The sequence below is a fragment of the Xyrauchen texanus genome, chromosome 41 (genome assembly GCF_025860055.1).
Source record: "Xyrauchen texanus isolate HMW12.3.18 chromosome 41, RBS_HiC_50CHRs, whole genome shotgun sequence".
Taxonomy (NCBI): domain Eukaryota; kingdom Metazoa; phylum Chordata; class Actinopteri; order Cypriniformes; family Catostomidae; genus Xyrauchen; species Xyrauchen texanus.
Genome location: NC_068316.1, coordinates 7,513,326 through 7,527,097, shown reverse-complemented (window position 1 = coordinate 7,527,097; position 13,772 = coordinate 7,513,326). Strand labels below are relative to the sequence as shown.

Sequence of the window (13,772 nt, the reverse complement as noted above, 5' to 3'; positions counted from 1 at the left end):
TGTAAACGGTTTAGTCCAACTAAAATCGTACCAGTCGGAACTTTGGAAAGTCGGATTAACAGTAATAAATAATCCAGCATGTATACAAATTAATCGGAACACGGTTGGGATTGGTGTTGAGTGCATGTCTGCTTTGAAACAAACCCACAGTAGCTTTATTATATCTGCTCATGTAAACATTCTGACTGTAACAACCAGCCGAGTCTGAAAAGAGGGATTCGTGCTGGGAGACAGAGGGATGGAGAGATGCTGAGGAGAGATGAAAGCACTATGAGCTGTGTGATTCTGGGCAGGTTGAGAGCGTACTGCTGGGAGATCGGCCTCTCTCTCTCTCTCTCCTCTCTGTTTTACAGTCTACAGATCCGTCGCTGGGCTGTGAATCTCTTCTCACAGGATGGACGTAACAGATCTGTCACTGCGCACAGAAGTGAACTGCATCAAACACCGGTGCTCAGGAGACTTGTAGTCAAGTGAGAAACACTCTCTCCTGCACTTTAAACACACACTGTCAGAGAAATGAGAGAACTGAGTATTTATATTACTGGAGAAATAATCGAGAACAAAGTGTGCTCCTGTTAAGCTTTGCAGAAATGATACCAAAAGGGTTTATAGACTTTGATTTTGGCTACCACAGAAAGACATTATTGTTTAAGAAGTAAATGCTGGTTCTATCTATGGCCACACACAGCAGATAATACAAAGCTTAAAGGGATATTTCACTCCAAAATGAGAACCTGTCATTATTTATTTACTCTCAGGTTGTCCAAACCCATATGACTTAATTTCATCTGTAAAACACAAAAGTTTCCACCAAAACATGAATGGTGACTGAGACTCTTTTTGTGTTCCATGGAAGAGAGAAAGTCACTCGGGGAAGTAAATGATGAAAGAATTTAAATTTTTTGGGTGAACTATCCCTTTCAAGGGGCCTTTCTTTGTAGAGGGGGCTGGAAAACTCATAAAGGTACAAGAAAAGAAAATGGATTGAGCTAAGATCACAAAACTCCTGGAGAGAAAGTGGCATAATCCACACGAGCACTGGGACTTAACAATGGCCCGGAACATGGTTTACAACCAAAAAGGTTCATTAAACTTTTAAGCATGCAATTATTTTCTGCTTTATATTTGTAATTAATTTAGAGTAAAAATTTTACCTTTGACACTACAGAGTCCTTTAAAGAGGATACATTTAGTGATGCAAGGTCTCAGAGAAAGTTTTAGTGTACTGACAGACTAAATAGTTACTGTTAGAGTGCTAAAAACCCTCTAAGAAAAGTCCGAAAATTTAAGAAATAAGCTTTCAAAATATTTGATGTAATATTTGTATTAATATATTTAATATATTGTATTTTATTATTTAAAAAAAATATTTAAATATAATAAAATAATGTTTTATTCTATAAAATTGTATGAATTCAATTAATAATAATAAATCATTATTTAATAAATAAATATTTATTTATATTGTATTATTTAAATTATTAATTATATTCAAATATATACAAATCAATTAAAAATATAAAAATAAAAATAGAAAAGCCTGTTTAAATATGATAATTATTTATTTTAATAAATGCAATTAATTAATATAAATGAATCAAACGATCTGATTTGTTTGTATTATGTATTTATATTATAACTATATTAATAAAGTGATCTATAACAAGTCTTATGAAATCTCCTTGCAGCCAGTGTCATTAATCTGCCAGTCCCTTTCTTGCTGTAGGGCTTCCTTTAAGCCCAGGCTTAGAAGAACATTCAGAGCACCGCATGCTTCTCTGTTCACCGACGGCTCCACAGAAGAACCACTCAAAGCCTGACACTCACAGAACCCTGCTACTTCAGCTGTGTAATAATAAAGACACCCACTGAAGATTCACCAGAGCAGTCAAGGAACAACAGAAAGAAGAAATGTGAAACAATAACAGTAGAGAAGTGTTCTTTAGTACATAGTTTTAAATGAAAACTGAAAACACTTCTTTTGACAGAAAGTTGAACCACTAATTGACTGGCAGCTGAAAATGTCTAAATGTTTAATAAAACGGAAACTTCATAATTCTCGAATGTGAGGTCTACAGAGAGGTCCCGTCAACCTCAGAATATAAAAGAATGTATTAAAATGATATTCACATTAATATATGAGTTCTTACAGCAAGACTTGAGATTCACAAAAACCTTAATGCTCTGACTCATCAATCTCTGGATAAGAGGGAGAGGAAGATGAGGAGGAACAGGAAAAGAAGCAAAAGAAGGAAACAGTGTGCCTCACTGATAAGATGAAAATTAAACTAAATGAAGACTTTTTCTATGCGATAGATGGACGTCTTTGACCGTTGCTCTGCATCTCGCAGTTTTTTTGAGCATATCAAATATTTAGATGCTGTGTTAAGTAAAAAAATCATCATCTTGAGAAATGTATCTTGAAACACCTGGGTTCTGTTCTATTCATGGTGCTGCATCTAGCTTTGACGCGTTTGGTGTGAATGGACTCTAAGTTGTGTATTGGACCGGTTCATTGAATAAACGTTCCAAACCAATTGAACCAACTGAAATGAATCAAACTTCCAAACTGCCCTACTTGAGAGATAACAGCCTTATGATTCTATATCAGAACTGAGTTTAGAATGGAAATGTGTCTAGAATCTAGACTCAACATTCCATACTTCTGAGGCCCTGACTCGAATCAATTAGTTCAAACAATTACCTTCACACTAAACATCCCTGATCTGAAACAGACTAGATTAGGAGATAGATTAAACAGTACCCACGTAAACCAGATCAACTGTAAAGTCAAAACTCTCTCAGCTCTACTGAGTTTAATTCAGCAGTAGACTCAGTTATAGTGAGCAAGAACATTCACCCATCGGTTGTGGTACTTGGCATCAACCGACATGAAGCAGCTGACTAAACAAAGACTGAAACTGCAAAAACACAAATCAATACCTATATTTTATAGTGGTTTGAAGAAATGATCTCCTATTCCAACTTGGCCTTTAGACAATGATTCAATATCTGTTGTTACTCTGCTGTCAACAGATATCATCCATCATCTCCCAGCCAATCACGTTTGCATCTGCAGCACTAAGCCGCCAACATGAGGGAGCTGACACAGGCATTACCATGGATACACTTCTGAGCTCAGCTATCAGACTTTAAGAGTTTTACAGCACAGAAATATGTGTGTTATTGTCTAACTGCGGTGATGGACTACTCCAGTTTAGAACGAGAAAGAGAGAGGAACATGTAACAGCGTTCATGATAGATTTTGTTTTCCCAGAGGCGTCTGCTGAGAAACTGCGACTTTAGACCAAGTAATAAGATTAGAGCCCAACAAAAACCCTCTTCAACTGGAGTAAATCTACGTGTCAGCGCGAGTTTAGCTACTCCAGAAAAAAAGCTACTTGCTTTCCTTAAAATGCTTCATAAATGAATCCCATCTATTTTTAAACACAGAAAAATATACACAAAAACACTGGCTGTCTGTTTAGCGAGAGCACAGTAAATCTTTTTTGTAGCCTTAAGGGATGTGAGCTACGGAGATGTTGAGCTCTGATTCACAAATGCACACCCATTGGAGAGCTACAACACAGCAACTGGACCTAATCCACATATATCTCCTGAAGTTGTCTGCCCTCTACTATACTTTTATACTTCACTATCCTTTTATAGTTCTACACTTTTAGTCTGTGCCAGACAGACTTTAGGAGTGGGCGAAGGTAAACTATTTCAAAGGAATATTTATTGTTAATGTAGCGAAATCCTTGGAGATTTATCTCAGACAGCCTTATTGTATTTTGGCTCCATTTGTGCAGTTAGTGAACACCAATTCATAACGTTTTTTTATTTGATATTATACACATTGTGACCTAAATCTATAAAAATTAATAAATAATGGCAGTACCAATGTGTTGTCGATGTAAAGTTCAATACTTCTTGCTATAGTTACCTACCCAGAAGAATGTGACTTTTGTTTGCGAGAGTCTACTTGGTGGTGAGCAAAACAAAACACTAACTTGTAATTCAACTTAAGTGTTTATTGAAATGTTGTTCGGACCATGCGAATGAGACTTTTGTTGGCGAGCATCGGTTTGCTGGCTGGTAAAAATGCACACCAACTTGTAATCAAACTTTTGTTGTTATTGAAATGTTGTTCAACCCAGGCAAATGCGACTTCCATTAATGGCCGACAGTGTGAAGAGGCAGGCAAAGAATGAGGATCCAAGTGCAGCTTTAATGAAAAAAAAGATAAACACAGTAACTCAGAATATAATAAAACATAGGAAACCAGGCACAGAACACGACAACACATGTGAGAACTGACAAACTAACCGGGGAAACAAGGGCTTAAATATACAAGGGAACAAACAAGGGAACATAAAAACAGAGAAAACACCCACAGAGAGGGGGCGGAACACTGGCTGAAATACGCTCTTCCTGCGGAAATAGGTTTCCTGCGGCCGCCACGTGTGTGTTTTTGTCAGCTGAGGCCGCCAGCGCTTTACACACTGAGTTCAAGCAGCATTTATGAGACCAAAAGCTGTATATGAGCTCATTTCATACATAACAATTAAGAAACCAAGTGATCAGAGAGTTGATCTTGGTCTGTACCTTCTTTAACTTTCATTGTTTCAGATATATAAACAATCGCACTTGTGCTATTGTGCTGCCTATTTTAAGGCATCATGGGAATACTCCTTTATTTACCAATTGATAATGAAGTATTAATGGTCTTACCTTAAACACAAACATCTCCCTTCTGAGGATGGCTAGAGTATTAAAGCCACCGTCACAGATGTCTGGCTTAGCATTCGGGTGCATTGGTTTGTCGCCAGTTGGCATTCGTGGGGGCCGCGTCTGCCTGTCGTTTTTGCGTGGATCTACGGGTGGGTGTGAGCGGGCGGGTGGGACTGTCGGTAGAGGTCTTGTAGGCTGAGAAAGTTTATCTGGAGGTCCTGGAATGAAAGAAATAAGAGAAAGAGACATTAACTCTCAAAAGGTTGAAATTGTTTAATTGTTCTATTATCTTTAGACTCATTATCATGGTACAAAAAGAGGTTGACCCTCACCGAAGACTTCAGACTGTAATCACAGACAGATTTTTGTTTGCGTAACATGCTTAAATCTGACTGTTTAGAAGTCAACCTCTGTAAAATTAGGGATGTGCACGAATAATCGACTAATCGAAAACTCGTTCTGCACCAGCTAGTTGAATATTAAAAATACTACTTGAATATCAAATAGATTTTTCTTTGTGCATTTGCCTGCCTTGAGCAGTGCTAAATATTGTACTTTCCCTTTAAATCACTCTCCAAATCTCACAGTTACAATGCTTTGGATGTGTATCATCGAGGTGTGGGATGAGAGAAGAAGTTATGATGGCATCTGTGCTATTGAAAGCAAAGCCTAGTGTAGCAATAGCAATACTTGTTATTAGGGTTGCTCTGATACCAAAATTTTGGCTTTGGTACAATACCAGCCCTGGTACCTCGGTATCAATACTAACTCAGTACTTTGGCAACAAATTTAAAAAAACTCAGACTTTTTATGAAATTATTTATGAAATATTCTTTGTCTAAAAGAACTGCAAAAAGTCTTATAGACATAAATTATGCCTTTTCTATTTACATTTTTCGGGATTCCATGTTATGATCAAATTGTGTTTAATCAAATACATACTGTACTTTAATCAAATGAAAATAGAATAATTTTCAACAACATAATGTATTCATGAAAACATTAAATGAAAACAATCTGATTACCTGAGGCAAAAGGCTGTCATGGCTAATACTAATAATATAACCATTTAATATTATATTGTTTTATTATTGTACATTTTTATACAGTAGTAATACTTTTCTGTCGTAATGTCTTCAATTTCACGCAATCAATTGAACAGAGCTCTCATTTCAGCTGAACTTTTATTTTGAAAGATATTTGAACTTCTTCCTGTTTGAGGAGAGTAAGTTATATCAAGCTTCCCACGACTCACGAGTTGAAATCACTGAGCTGCAATGAAGAAAGAGTTCATTATAGAGTTCACAGCCATTTACAGTATACACTCAACAAACTGATCTGTGGCTCTGCAAATGGATACTATTGGACGCACTGCATGAAAATCAAGCATTAGTAGTGTGTGTTGCATTTGTGTGTGTGTACGTGTGTGTGGGTGTGTGTGTGTGTGTTTCTGCTGTTTAATGATCACACTTAGTCATATAGAGGCTTTTTTATTATTATTTTCAAATGGTCTTTGATTTCATCTCAAAACTCTTACATTACAGAAAACTTTGCTAATGGCAGCCAACTTTAATATGGTAATGAAATTAAAAACAAGATGATATCATATTGTTCATAATTTTTTGGTATCACGATACTAAACCACGCAACCCTACTTGTAATATTTTGATTCTTATTTAATTGTATTCTATTGAAATTCGGTTCTTGTTCATTCGAGTCATGCAAACCAATGGTGGAATTGAAGCGGTATGAGAAACTTGGAAGCTTATCAGACCAGTATGTGTGTATGTACATGAAATATCTGAACACAGACGGAGTGGATTTGATAAAAAGCCAACATTTTAACCACTTGTTTTTCTGAAAAACAACATGAAATTATAAAAATATGGTGGCATTTATGTAGACTTACAGTGTATATATGTGCATTACCCTTATGATCTCAGCATTGGTTTCTATGTTTCTAAGCTCCAGTTGAGTGTTTTTTACTTTTAAATTTGTATTTACAGTAAAGCATATTGTGAATTTCATTTTTCCCCCCAAAATAAAAGCATAGTTTGTAAACGCTACATTAGTTTGAAACCATTCTTGGTAACTTTTGTGAAAAAAATTTAAATATACACTGATCAGCCACAACATTAAAACCACTGATAGGAGAAGTGAATAAAATATATTATATCATTACAATGGCACCTGTCAACAGGTGGGATATATTTGGCAGCATGTGAACAGTAAGTTCTTGAATTTCATGTGTTGGAAGCAGGAAAAATGGGCAAGCATAAGGATCTGAGAGACTCTGACAAGGGCCAAATTGTGATGGCTAGACGACTGGGTCAGAGCATCTCCAAAATGGCAGGTCTTGTGGGGTGTTCCAAGTATGCAGTGGTTAGTACCTACCAAAAGTGGTCCAAGGAAGGACAACCGGCGTATGGGGCTGCATAGACCTAAAATGGGCACTTGAGCATCAGAACTGGACCATGGAGCAATGGAAGAAGGTGGCCTGGTCCGATGAATCAACTTTTAGATCATGTGGAAGGCCGGTGCGTGTACATTGTTGCACTATGGGAAGAAAGGAGGCAGGCGGAGGCATTGTGATGCTCTGGGCAATGTTCTGCTGGGAAACCTTGGGTCCTAGCATTCGTGTGGATGTTACTTTGACACGTACCACCAACCTAAAGATTTTTTCAGACCACGTACACCCCTTCATGGCAATGGTATTCCCTGATGGCAGTGGCCTCTTCCAGCAGAATAATGCGCCCTGCCGCATTGCAAAAATTGTTCAGGAACGGTTTGAGGAACAACCTCAAGTGCTGGACCAACAAGTCCAATCCACGGAGACCCTACCTCGCAAATTATAGGACTTAAAGGATCTGCTGCTACTGTCTTAGTGCCAGATAACACAGGACACCTTCAGAGGTCTTGTAGAGTCCATACCTCAAAATGTCAGAGCTGTTTTGGCAGCACGAGGGGGACCTACATGATATTAGGCAGGTGATTTTAATGTTGTGGTTGATTGGTGTCAATGTCACATGTGTCGTACTTGTTATTTTTAACTTTGTTTTAATTTTCGAGTAATTGATTACTCATTTAATGTGGTTTAGAGTCCTTGACTAAAAAATTACTTGAAAATGCCCATCCCTAGTGAAAATGAATAAATAATTTTAAGAATGAATCAACCAGGATGATCACATGACAGGATTAGCAGGAGAGTTACTCCTCCAGTGATGTGTGTGGCCCAGGAGACCACAGTGAGAAGCCACAATCTCTAATACAATCTTCAGAAATAGAGCAGTATTACAGCCCTTCACATTACATAACACAGGGTGAACAAGAGAGAGGGCTAGATACAGACAGACAGACAAATTGATAGATAGATAAATACCGTAGATAGATTCATTTCAAAGCTGATTTATGCTGGTTAGAAATAGCCAAACAGTTAACCATCAAAACTGATGGTTAATGATTATGAAGCTTGTGAAGTTGATGGACCAACATGATCTTCTCTGGTCAACCAAGGAAGTCTTGCTGGTTAGGCTAGATCAGAGGGCTGCTAGTATTTTCAGTGTCTCGTGAAATCAGAAGAGAGCCTGACGATCTTACCGTAAATTTTCTGGATGCCCTGCAAGTCGTCTTGTGGCAGTTTGAAGTTCTCTGTGTCCATGTACTGGTAGAAAGGGGCCATGATGGCAGTGGGGTCGTTGGAATGCTCCAGGCCTAATGCATGACCCAGCTCGTGTACTGCCACCAGGAAGAGGTCGTTCCCTACAGCCAAATAAAACACCAACAAATCTATAAGAACTTACAGAAATTAGACACGTTCAAACTTTCAAACCCATTAAATGACTATAAAATTGACTGAATTATTGGGGTTAATGTATAATATTTGCAGATTATTTACAAATTTGAAAGTTTTTTTGTGTTTAAATTACACTACTTGATATGTTCAAACAAAAGTAATGCAATTAATAATATCCACGGATATTAATATAGAAGAATTTTTCTTCCATCGGAGCAATTCAAGCTTGAAGTACCACCTGTTTTCTGCAGGGTGCAGTAAGCCAAACTTCAGCTGAACATTAATGGAATTCGTAACTCATTGTTTCTCCCATAATAGGATGTATTTTCTAGTGAAACAGTATATTCAAGAAGAAAAAAAGTATTTGGAATTTGATTTGATTGTTAAAAATGGGCATTTCATTCCAGAAATAAGCCAAATCTGAAAGTGAATTTGAAGTTGATTTTGGAGGACTATCCCCTTCAAAAATATTTGGATCTTGGTTAATGTTATAGTCCACAAAGCCTAGATGACATCAGTCAAAAAGAAAGTAATTTAAGAGGTGGCGCAAGTTATTACATTTTGATGGAAGATGATGATATTTATTTTTCTTTGGAATAACATGCACGAAGAAGACCAAGAACCTGTATGAAGAGAGTAAATGACTTCAACCTGATTTGGCTGCATTTCTACAATTCCTGTTCACTCTTGACCTCCAAATGGAAAGAATACTGCTAAATTTACAGCAAAGGCTGGATGTGACAAAGCGCCACATGATATGTGCACAAGAATATCAAATCAAATCAAGACCTGTGTGTTGTTGTGTGGTTGTTTGTGTACATAATTGTTATCCATCTCTGTTTCCACTCCAGAATTACTCATCCAGAGCAACCACAGCTACTGCTGGGAATCATTACTGTATGAATCCTGTCACTACACACCCTCACATCAAACATCCATGCCTAGCATCTTCCCTCTGTGCTTAAACGGAAAACCCCACCCTGCTCGCTCTGTGATGATTTTGAAATGAGACTTTACGCCACAGGCCAAAAAAACGGCGCCACTGGTGGCAGCCCAGTTACCAAAGCAGATACAGCGTGACGGTTACCAAGGACCACAGAGGATAGCACGCCCATGAGGGCCACATAAGAAGCTTCAAAAAAGAAATTGGGAAACAAGAACAGTATTTATTCAGAACTGGTTCCATTGAATGAGCTGTATGATTTTAATGACACACTATTTCCTAAACGGTTCTCGAACATTTCATTTTAAATCAAAGCAGTCGTAACAGCATACATAAAATACTCAAAAAAAAAAATCATTTTCTACTTTTTAGCAACAACGCTGTGCTGTGATGGAAGCTACAGTGTGAAACCTTTAGTGCGAGCAGTGTAGTACACTTCCCGAACCTCTGAGGGCAGTAGATTAAATACAAATATCTTCTTATTTATTCTTCAAAAGTTCTAAAAAATTGTTCATTAAGTTTTAAATGGAATGTTTTGGGTTCATAACAATTTAAGCACAGTTAACAGCATTTGTGCCATAATGTAGGTTAGTAAACGATTTTATCATACAAAAATAATGTTAGCACGTATACTGTTTTCATCTTGAGGCTTTCAAAGTTAATGGGCTGGCTCCATTCACTTCCATTGTGAATGTATTGCTGTATCCGTGCTTTTTGCCAAGTCAAAACTATTTTTTGTGGTAGTTAACATTATGCCACAAATACTGTTGATTGAGCACAGCTTGTATTGAAACCGCAACATACCTTTTAATGAAATTATTAATTGAAACATTAAAGGAATAGCTTGCAAATGTTAACAGCTCACTGGAGGGGAGGATTATCAGTAAAAAAAATATTTATATTTGGGTTGGTTCCTTCTACAAATTTTGCGTATGACTTTAGAAGAATTGGAAAATAATGCACGGGTCGGAAAGACCATTTTTATGAAACTTTCATGGTTATAATATGGAAAAGAGTGTGCAGGATATTCATTCAAAATTGACCTTTTGTTTTCCACTGATAAAATAAAGTCAGATGGGTTTAGAATGATATAGAGATTAACCTTGTCTTCTCCTCTCTCCTTAAGTTGTTTTCTCTAACTGTGACACTCCTGTATCTCTCTTGCTATCTCTCTCTCCCTCTCTTGGTATCTTTTATTCTCTGATAGAATGCAAAAGACAAGGATAAAGATGACACATTTTTATTCATTCAACTTGTGTTTTATTTAAAACTTCTCAGTGCAGGAGACACAGCTCAGATGAAGTGTTCTGCATTCCTGGATATTTCAGTCTATTTCAGCACAAGGAACATCACCCCGGAGAATTCGACCATCTACGGCTGCAACAAAGCCAACGACTGCAACAAAGTACATATTTGACCAAAACACATGGGACCAGCTGTAACAGTTCTGTTATCAGAGGAAAATATTAGTTTGGTACAACAACATTAGATAGAAACACAGAAGCAATAAGAATTTACGAGTAAGGGACGGGTGGGAGTGAGGGAGAGAGAGAGAGACTACAATGACTACACTTTGTAGTATGATGGTGTGGCAGGGCGGAGGGCGGGGCCGGGTCGTGATCCTACACACCCGGTCCTGTATTAGGCTAATCAAGCCTCTGAGGTATAAAGGTCGACTGCAGAGTATTGTGCGGGAGAGAGAGATCGTTAACGGACATGTCCGTCATGTGTGTGTTTATGTTGTCTTTTAAGTTTACTATTAAAATATGATTTATATCGTCAAGCCGGTTCTCGCCTCCTCCTTTCCATTGATCCCTTTACAGATGGACAGTAGGCTCCATTTTTTTAAATACCTAACCTTAAGTATTAAACTTCACTGTGTAACTCGTAATGCTCAAACTGTGCTATTGGCATGAATGACACCCCAAATAAAGTCCCTTTAAGGCAAGTCAGGTCACTAAGCAGCCATATTTGTAAAGACCCCGGACAGTTATTTCCAGTTATACAAGTACAGCTCCAATCTACTGGAATGGGGAAAGAGCAACATCTTCAAAACTGTTGGTCAAGAACCAAATTTCTAATAAGCAATAACATATGTCATATGTCACATATGTCATATTATAGTTTTTTTTTTCAAATAACCAAAACTTTAAATTTTCAAACTGGTCAGGCTAATGTGCATACGCATTCTCGAGTGAACAGACAGGCAATTGAGTCTTTAAATTTTAAGGCAGGACTTCCATACCTATTGCCGCCACATTGAGCATTGTAATGGCTTCATCATTTTCAACTGCACGATGAGACTATAGCCAAAATCGTTTTGTGATTTCTTCCATTTACTGTATATGTATACAAGTGAGCAATCTCATTACCTTATAATATCTCTACATTAGATCATGCTGCTTGTACCGTTTTATTTTCTAAGCAATCAGACTTACAAATTGTGTCTGGTGGACAAATAAAATGGGTTATAATAATCCCATAGACTTGCATTGAAGAAGGAACCTAAGGCATATCTAGGGACAATTCCAGAATATAAAGACTTTGGGCAGTAGAACCTTAGTATCGAACAAAAATACCCTAACAACTGCATTGCAACACTCAAGCAACCACACAGAACACACTTGCAAATGCACAACACCCTAGCATCAAGTCCATGAGTTCTAGACGAGCAGGCACCAAAAAATAAGGCTAGTTAAGATGTCCTTTCTCCACAGAAAATCAATAAAAACCTTTTCCTCCAGTAATGTTTACCATCATATCAGCTGACCTGAGCTGAGGTTCTCCCATGATGCTCTTGTAGAAGTTAATTCAAACAGCTGTGTTTGAAGCAATCGGGGTCTTATATAAGACTGAAGACGCTTATTAATTAGCAGGCAGCAGAAAGGTAAGTTCTCACATCAAACAAAAGAGAAAAAAGCAAAGTGATGGGAAACAAAGAGGGAAAACGCACATGAAACGAATCTGCTCAATTGGAGTTACCTTACCTTCACCAATGTTACAAAATTAGACTACCTTATAAAACACAGCTGTGGCAGAACCATGGTACAGTGATGCATCGCATGGTAATACTGTGGTACTGTGATAATGCTATACCATAGTACTACTAACACGGTATTACCATGGTACATGTCTGAAGAACAACAACAAAAAACATGTTAATACCATGACACTTTTATATACTATGGTACTGATTGATTACCATATACATATACCATGGTATTTACATGATACTTCAAATAATACCACGGTATTACCATTGTATATTTCCAAAAGCATGGTATTATCATGGTAACATGTCCAAAATAACAGCAATACCCTGACATTTTGATAGAATATGGTTCTTACTGATTACCATATTCATATACCATGGTATTTAAATGGTACTCCAATATAATAAAAACAACAAAACATTACATTAACAAAGTATATTTTATTTTCAAAATATCATAGCACTTTTGATATATACCATGGTGCTAAATAATTGCCATACTTACATGATACTCTGAGATACTTCAAAGAATTTAATGTATTCACAATGGCACATGTCCAGAAACATGGTACCGGTAATACCATTGTAAGTTTTTGTGGAATAAACAAACAACTTTTATGATCTAAAAAGGCACTAATTACAAACAAAGTCTGTAGAAAAATCATGTTTCTCAATGCAAGAACTATGCAGCAAAACACTGGGACCATGTGGCACCCTATCATGCAAAAAGCCAGCAAGATAGCAAACTGTTACCATATTTTATTATCCCTCTTTCTAATATCACTGTCACTTGTGGAGAAATGCATGGCTCTTTTCAAAGCCACTTGATTAACTTCCCACTCTTGACATACATACACATTGGGCTCCAGAGACCTGACCTCTGATTACATCCGATGGAGTAGTTGGAGTATCAGTGTAATTCCAAACAGGAGATGGGAGATGTCTAGGTGGATAAGCCCACACCACTGTCAATGATTGACAAGCGTTTCTGCTCTGAATGCAGTGGGCAATTATTTTTATAACAGAGAACAGCTTGATGAACTTTCAAAGATTCATTAGTTTTTAAAGGATATGACATCACCTTCTGTTTCCCAAGGGAAAGACATAAGGACAGAGGGAATTCAGTAAGGCAAGACCTGTGTGTGAGTATGTGCCAGACACACTTGCACACACAAAGGCACACTCAGTCATGATACCCTTGGGGGAAGTTGCACCCATTTTATATCCCATACACATTTCCTCTATGCAGGGGACAAACGCCCTGTTGAACTCAAGACAGGAAAGCCCAGGTATTAGAGAGCAATTCATTA

The 13,772-nt window shown here is 37.4% G+C and overlaps 1 protein-coding gene across 2 annotated transcripts in view; it reads right to left on the bottom strand.

Annotated features, from left to right (window-relative positions):
- Window positions 1-13,772, bottom strand: part of LOC127634447 (matrix metalloproteinase-16-like) — a 72,636-nt gene that overhangs the window by 18,212 nt on the left and 40,652 nt on the right. For both annotated transcript variants that reach the window (XM_052114020.1, XM_052114021.1), the window contains 2 exons: window positions 8,332-8,493; window positions 4,735-4,952 (listed from right to left, as the gene is read on the bottom strand). In XM_052114020.1, the coding sequence (XP_051969980.1) occupies window positions 4,735-4,952; window positions 8,332-8,493 (380 nt within the window). The remainder of the gene's footprint in view (window positions 1-4,734; window positions 4,953-8,331; window positions 8,494-13,772) is intronic.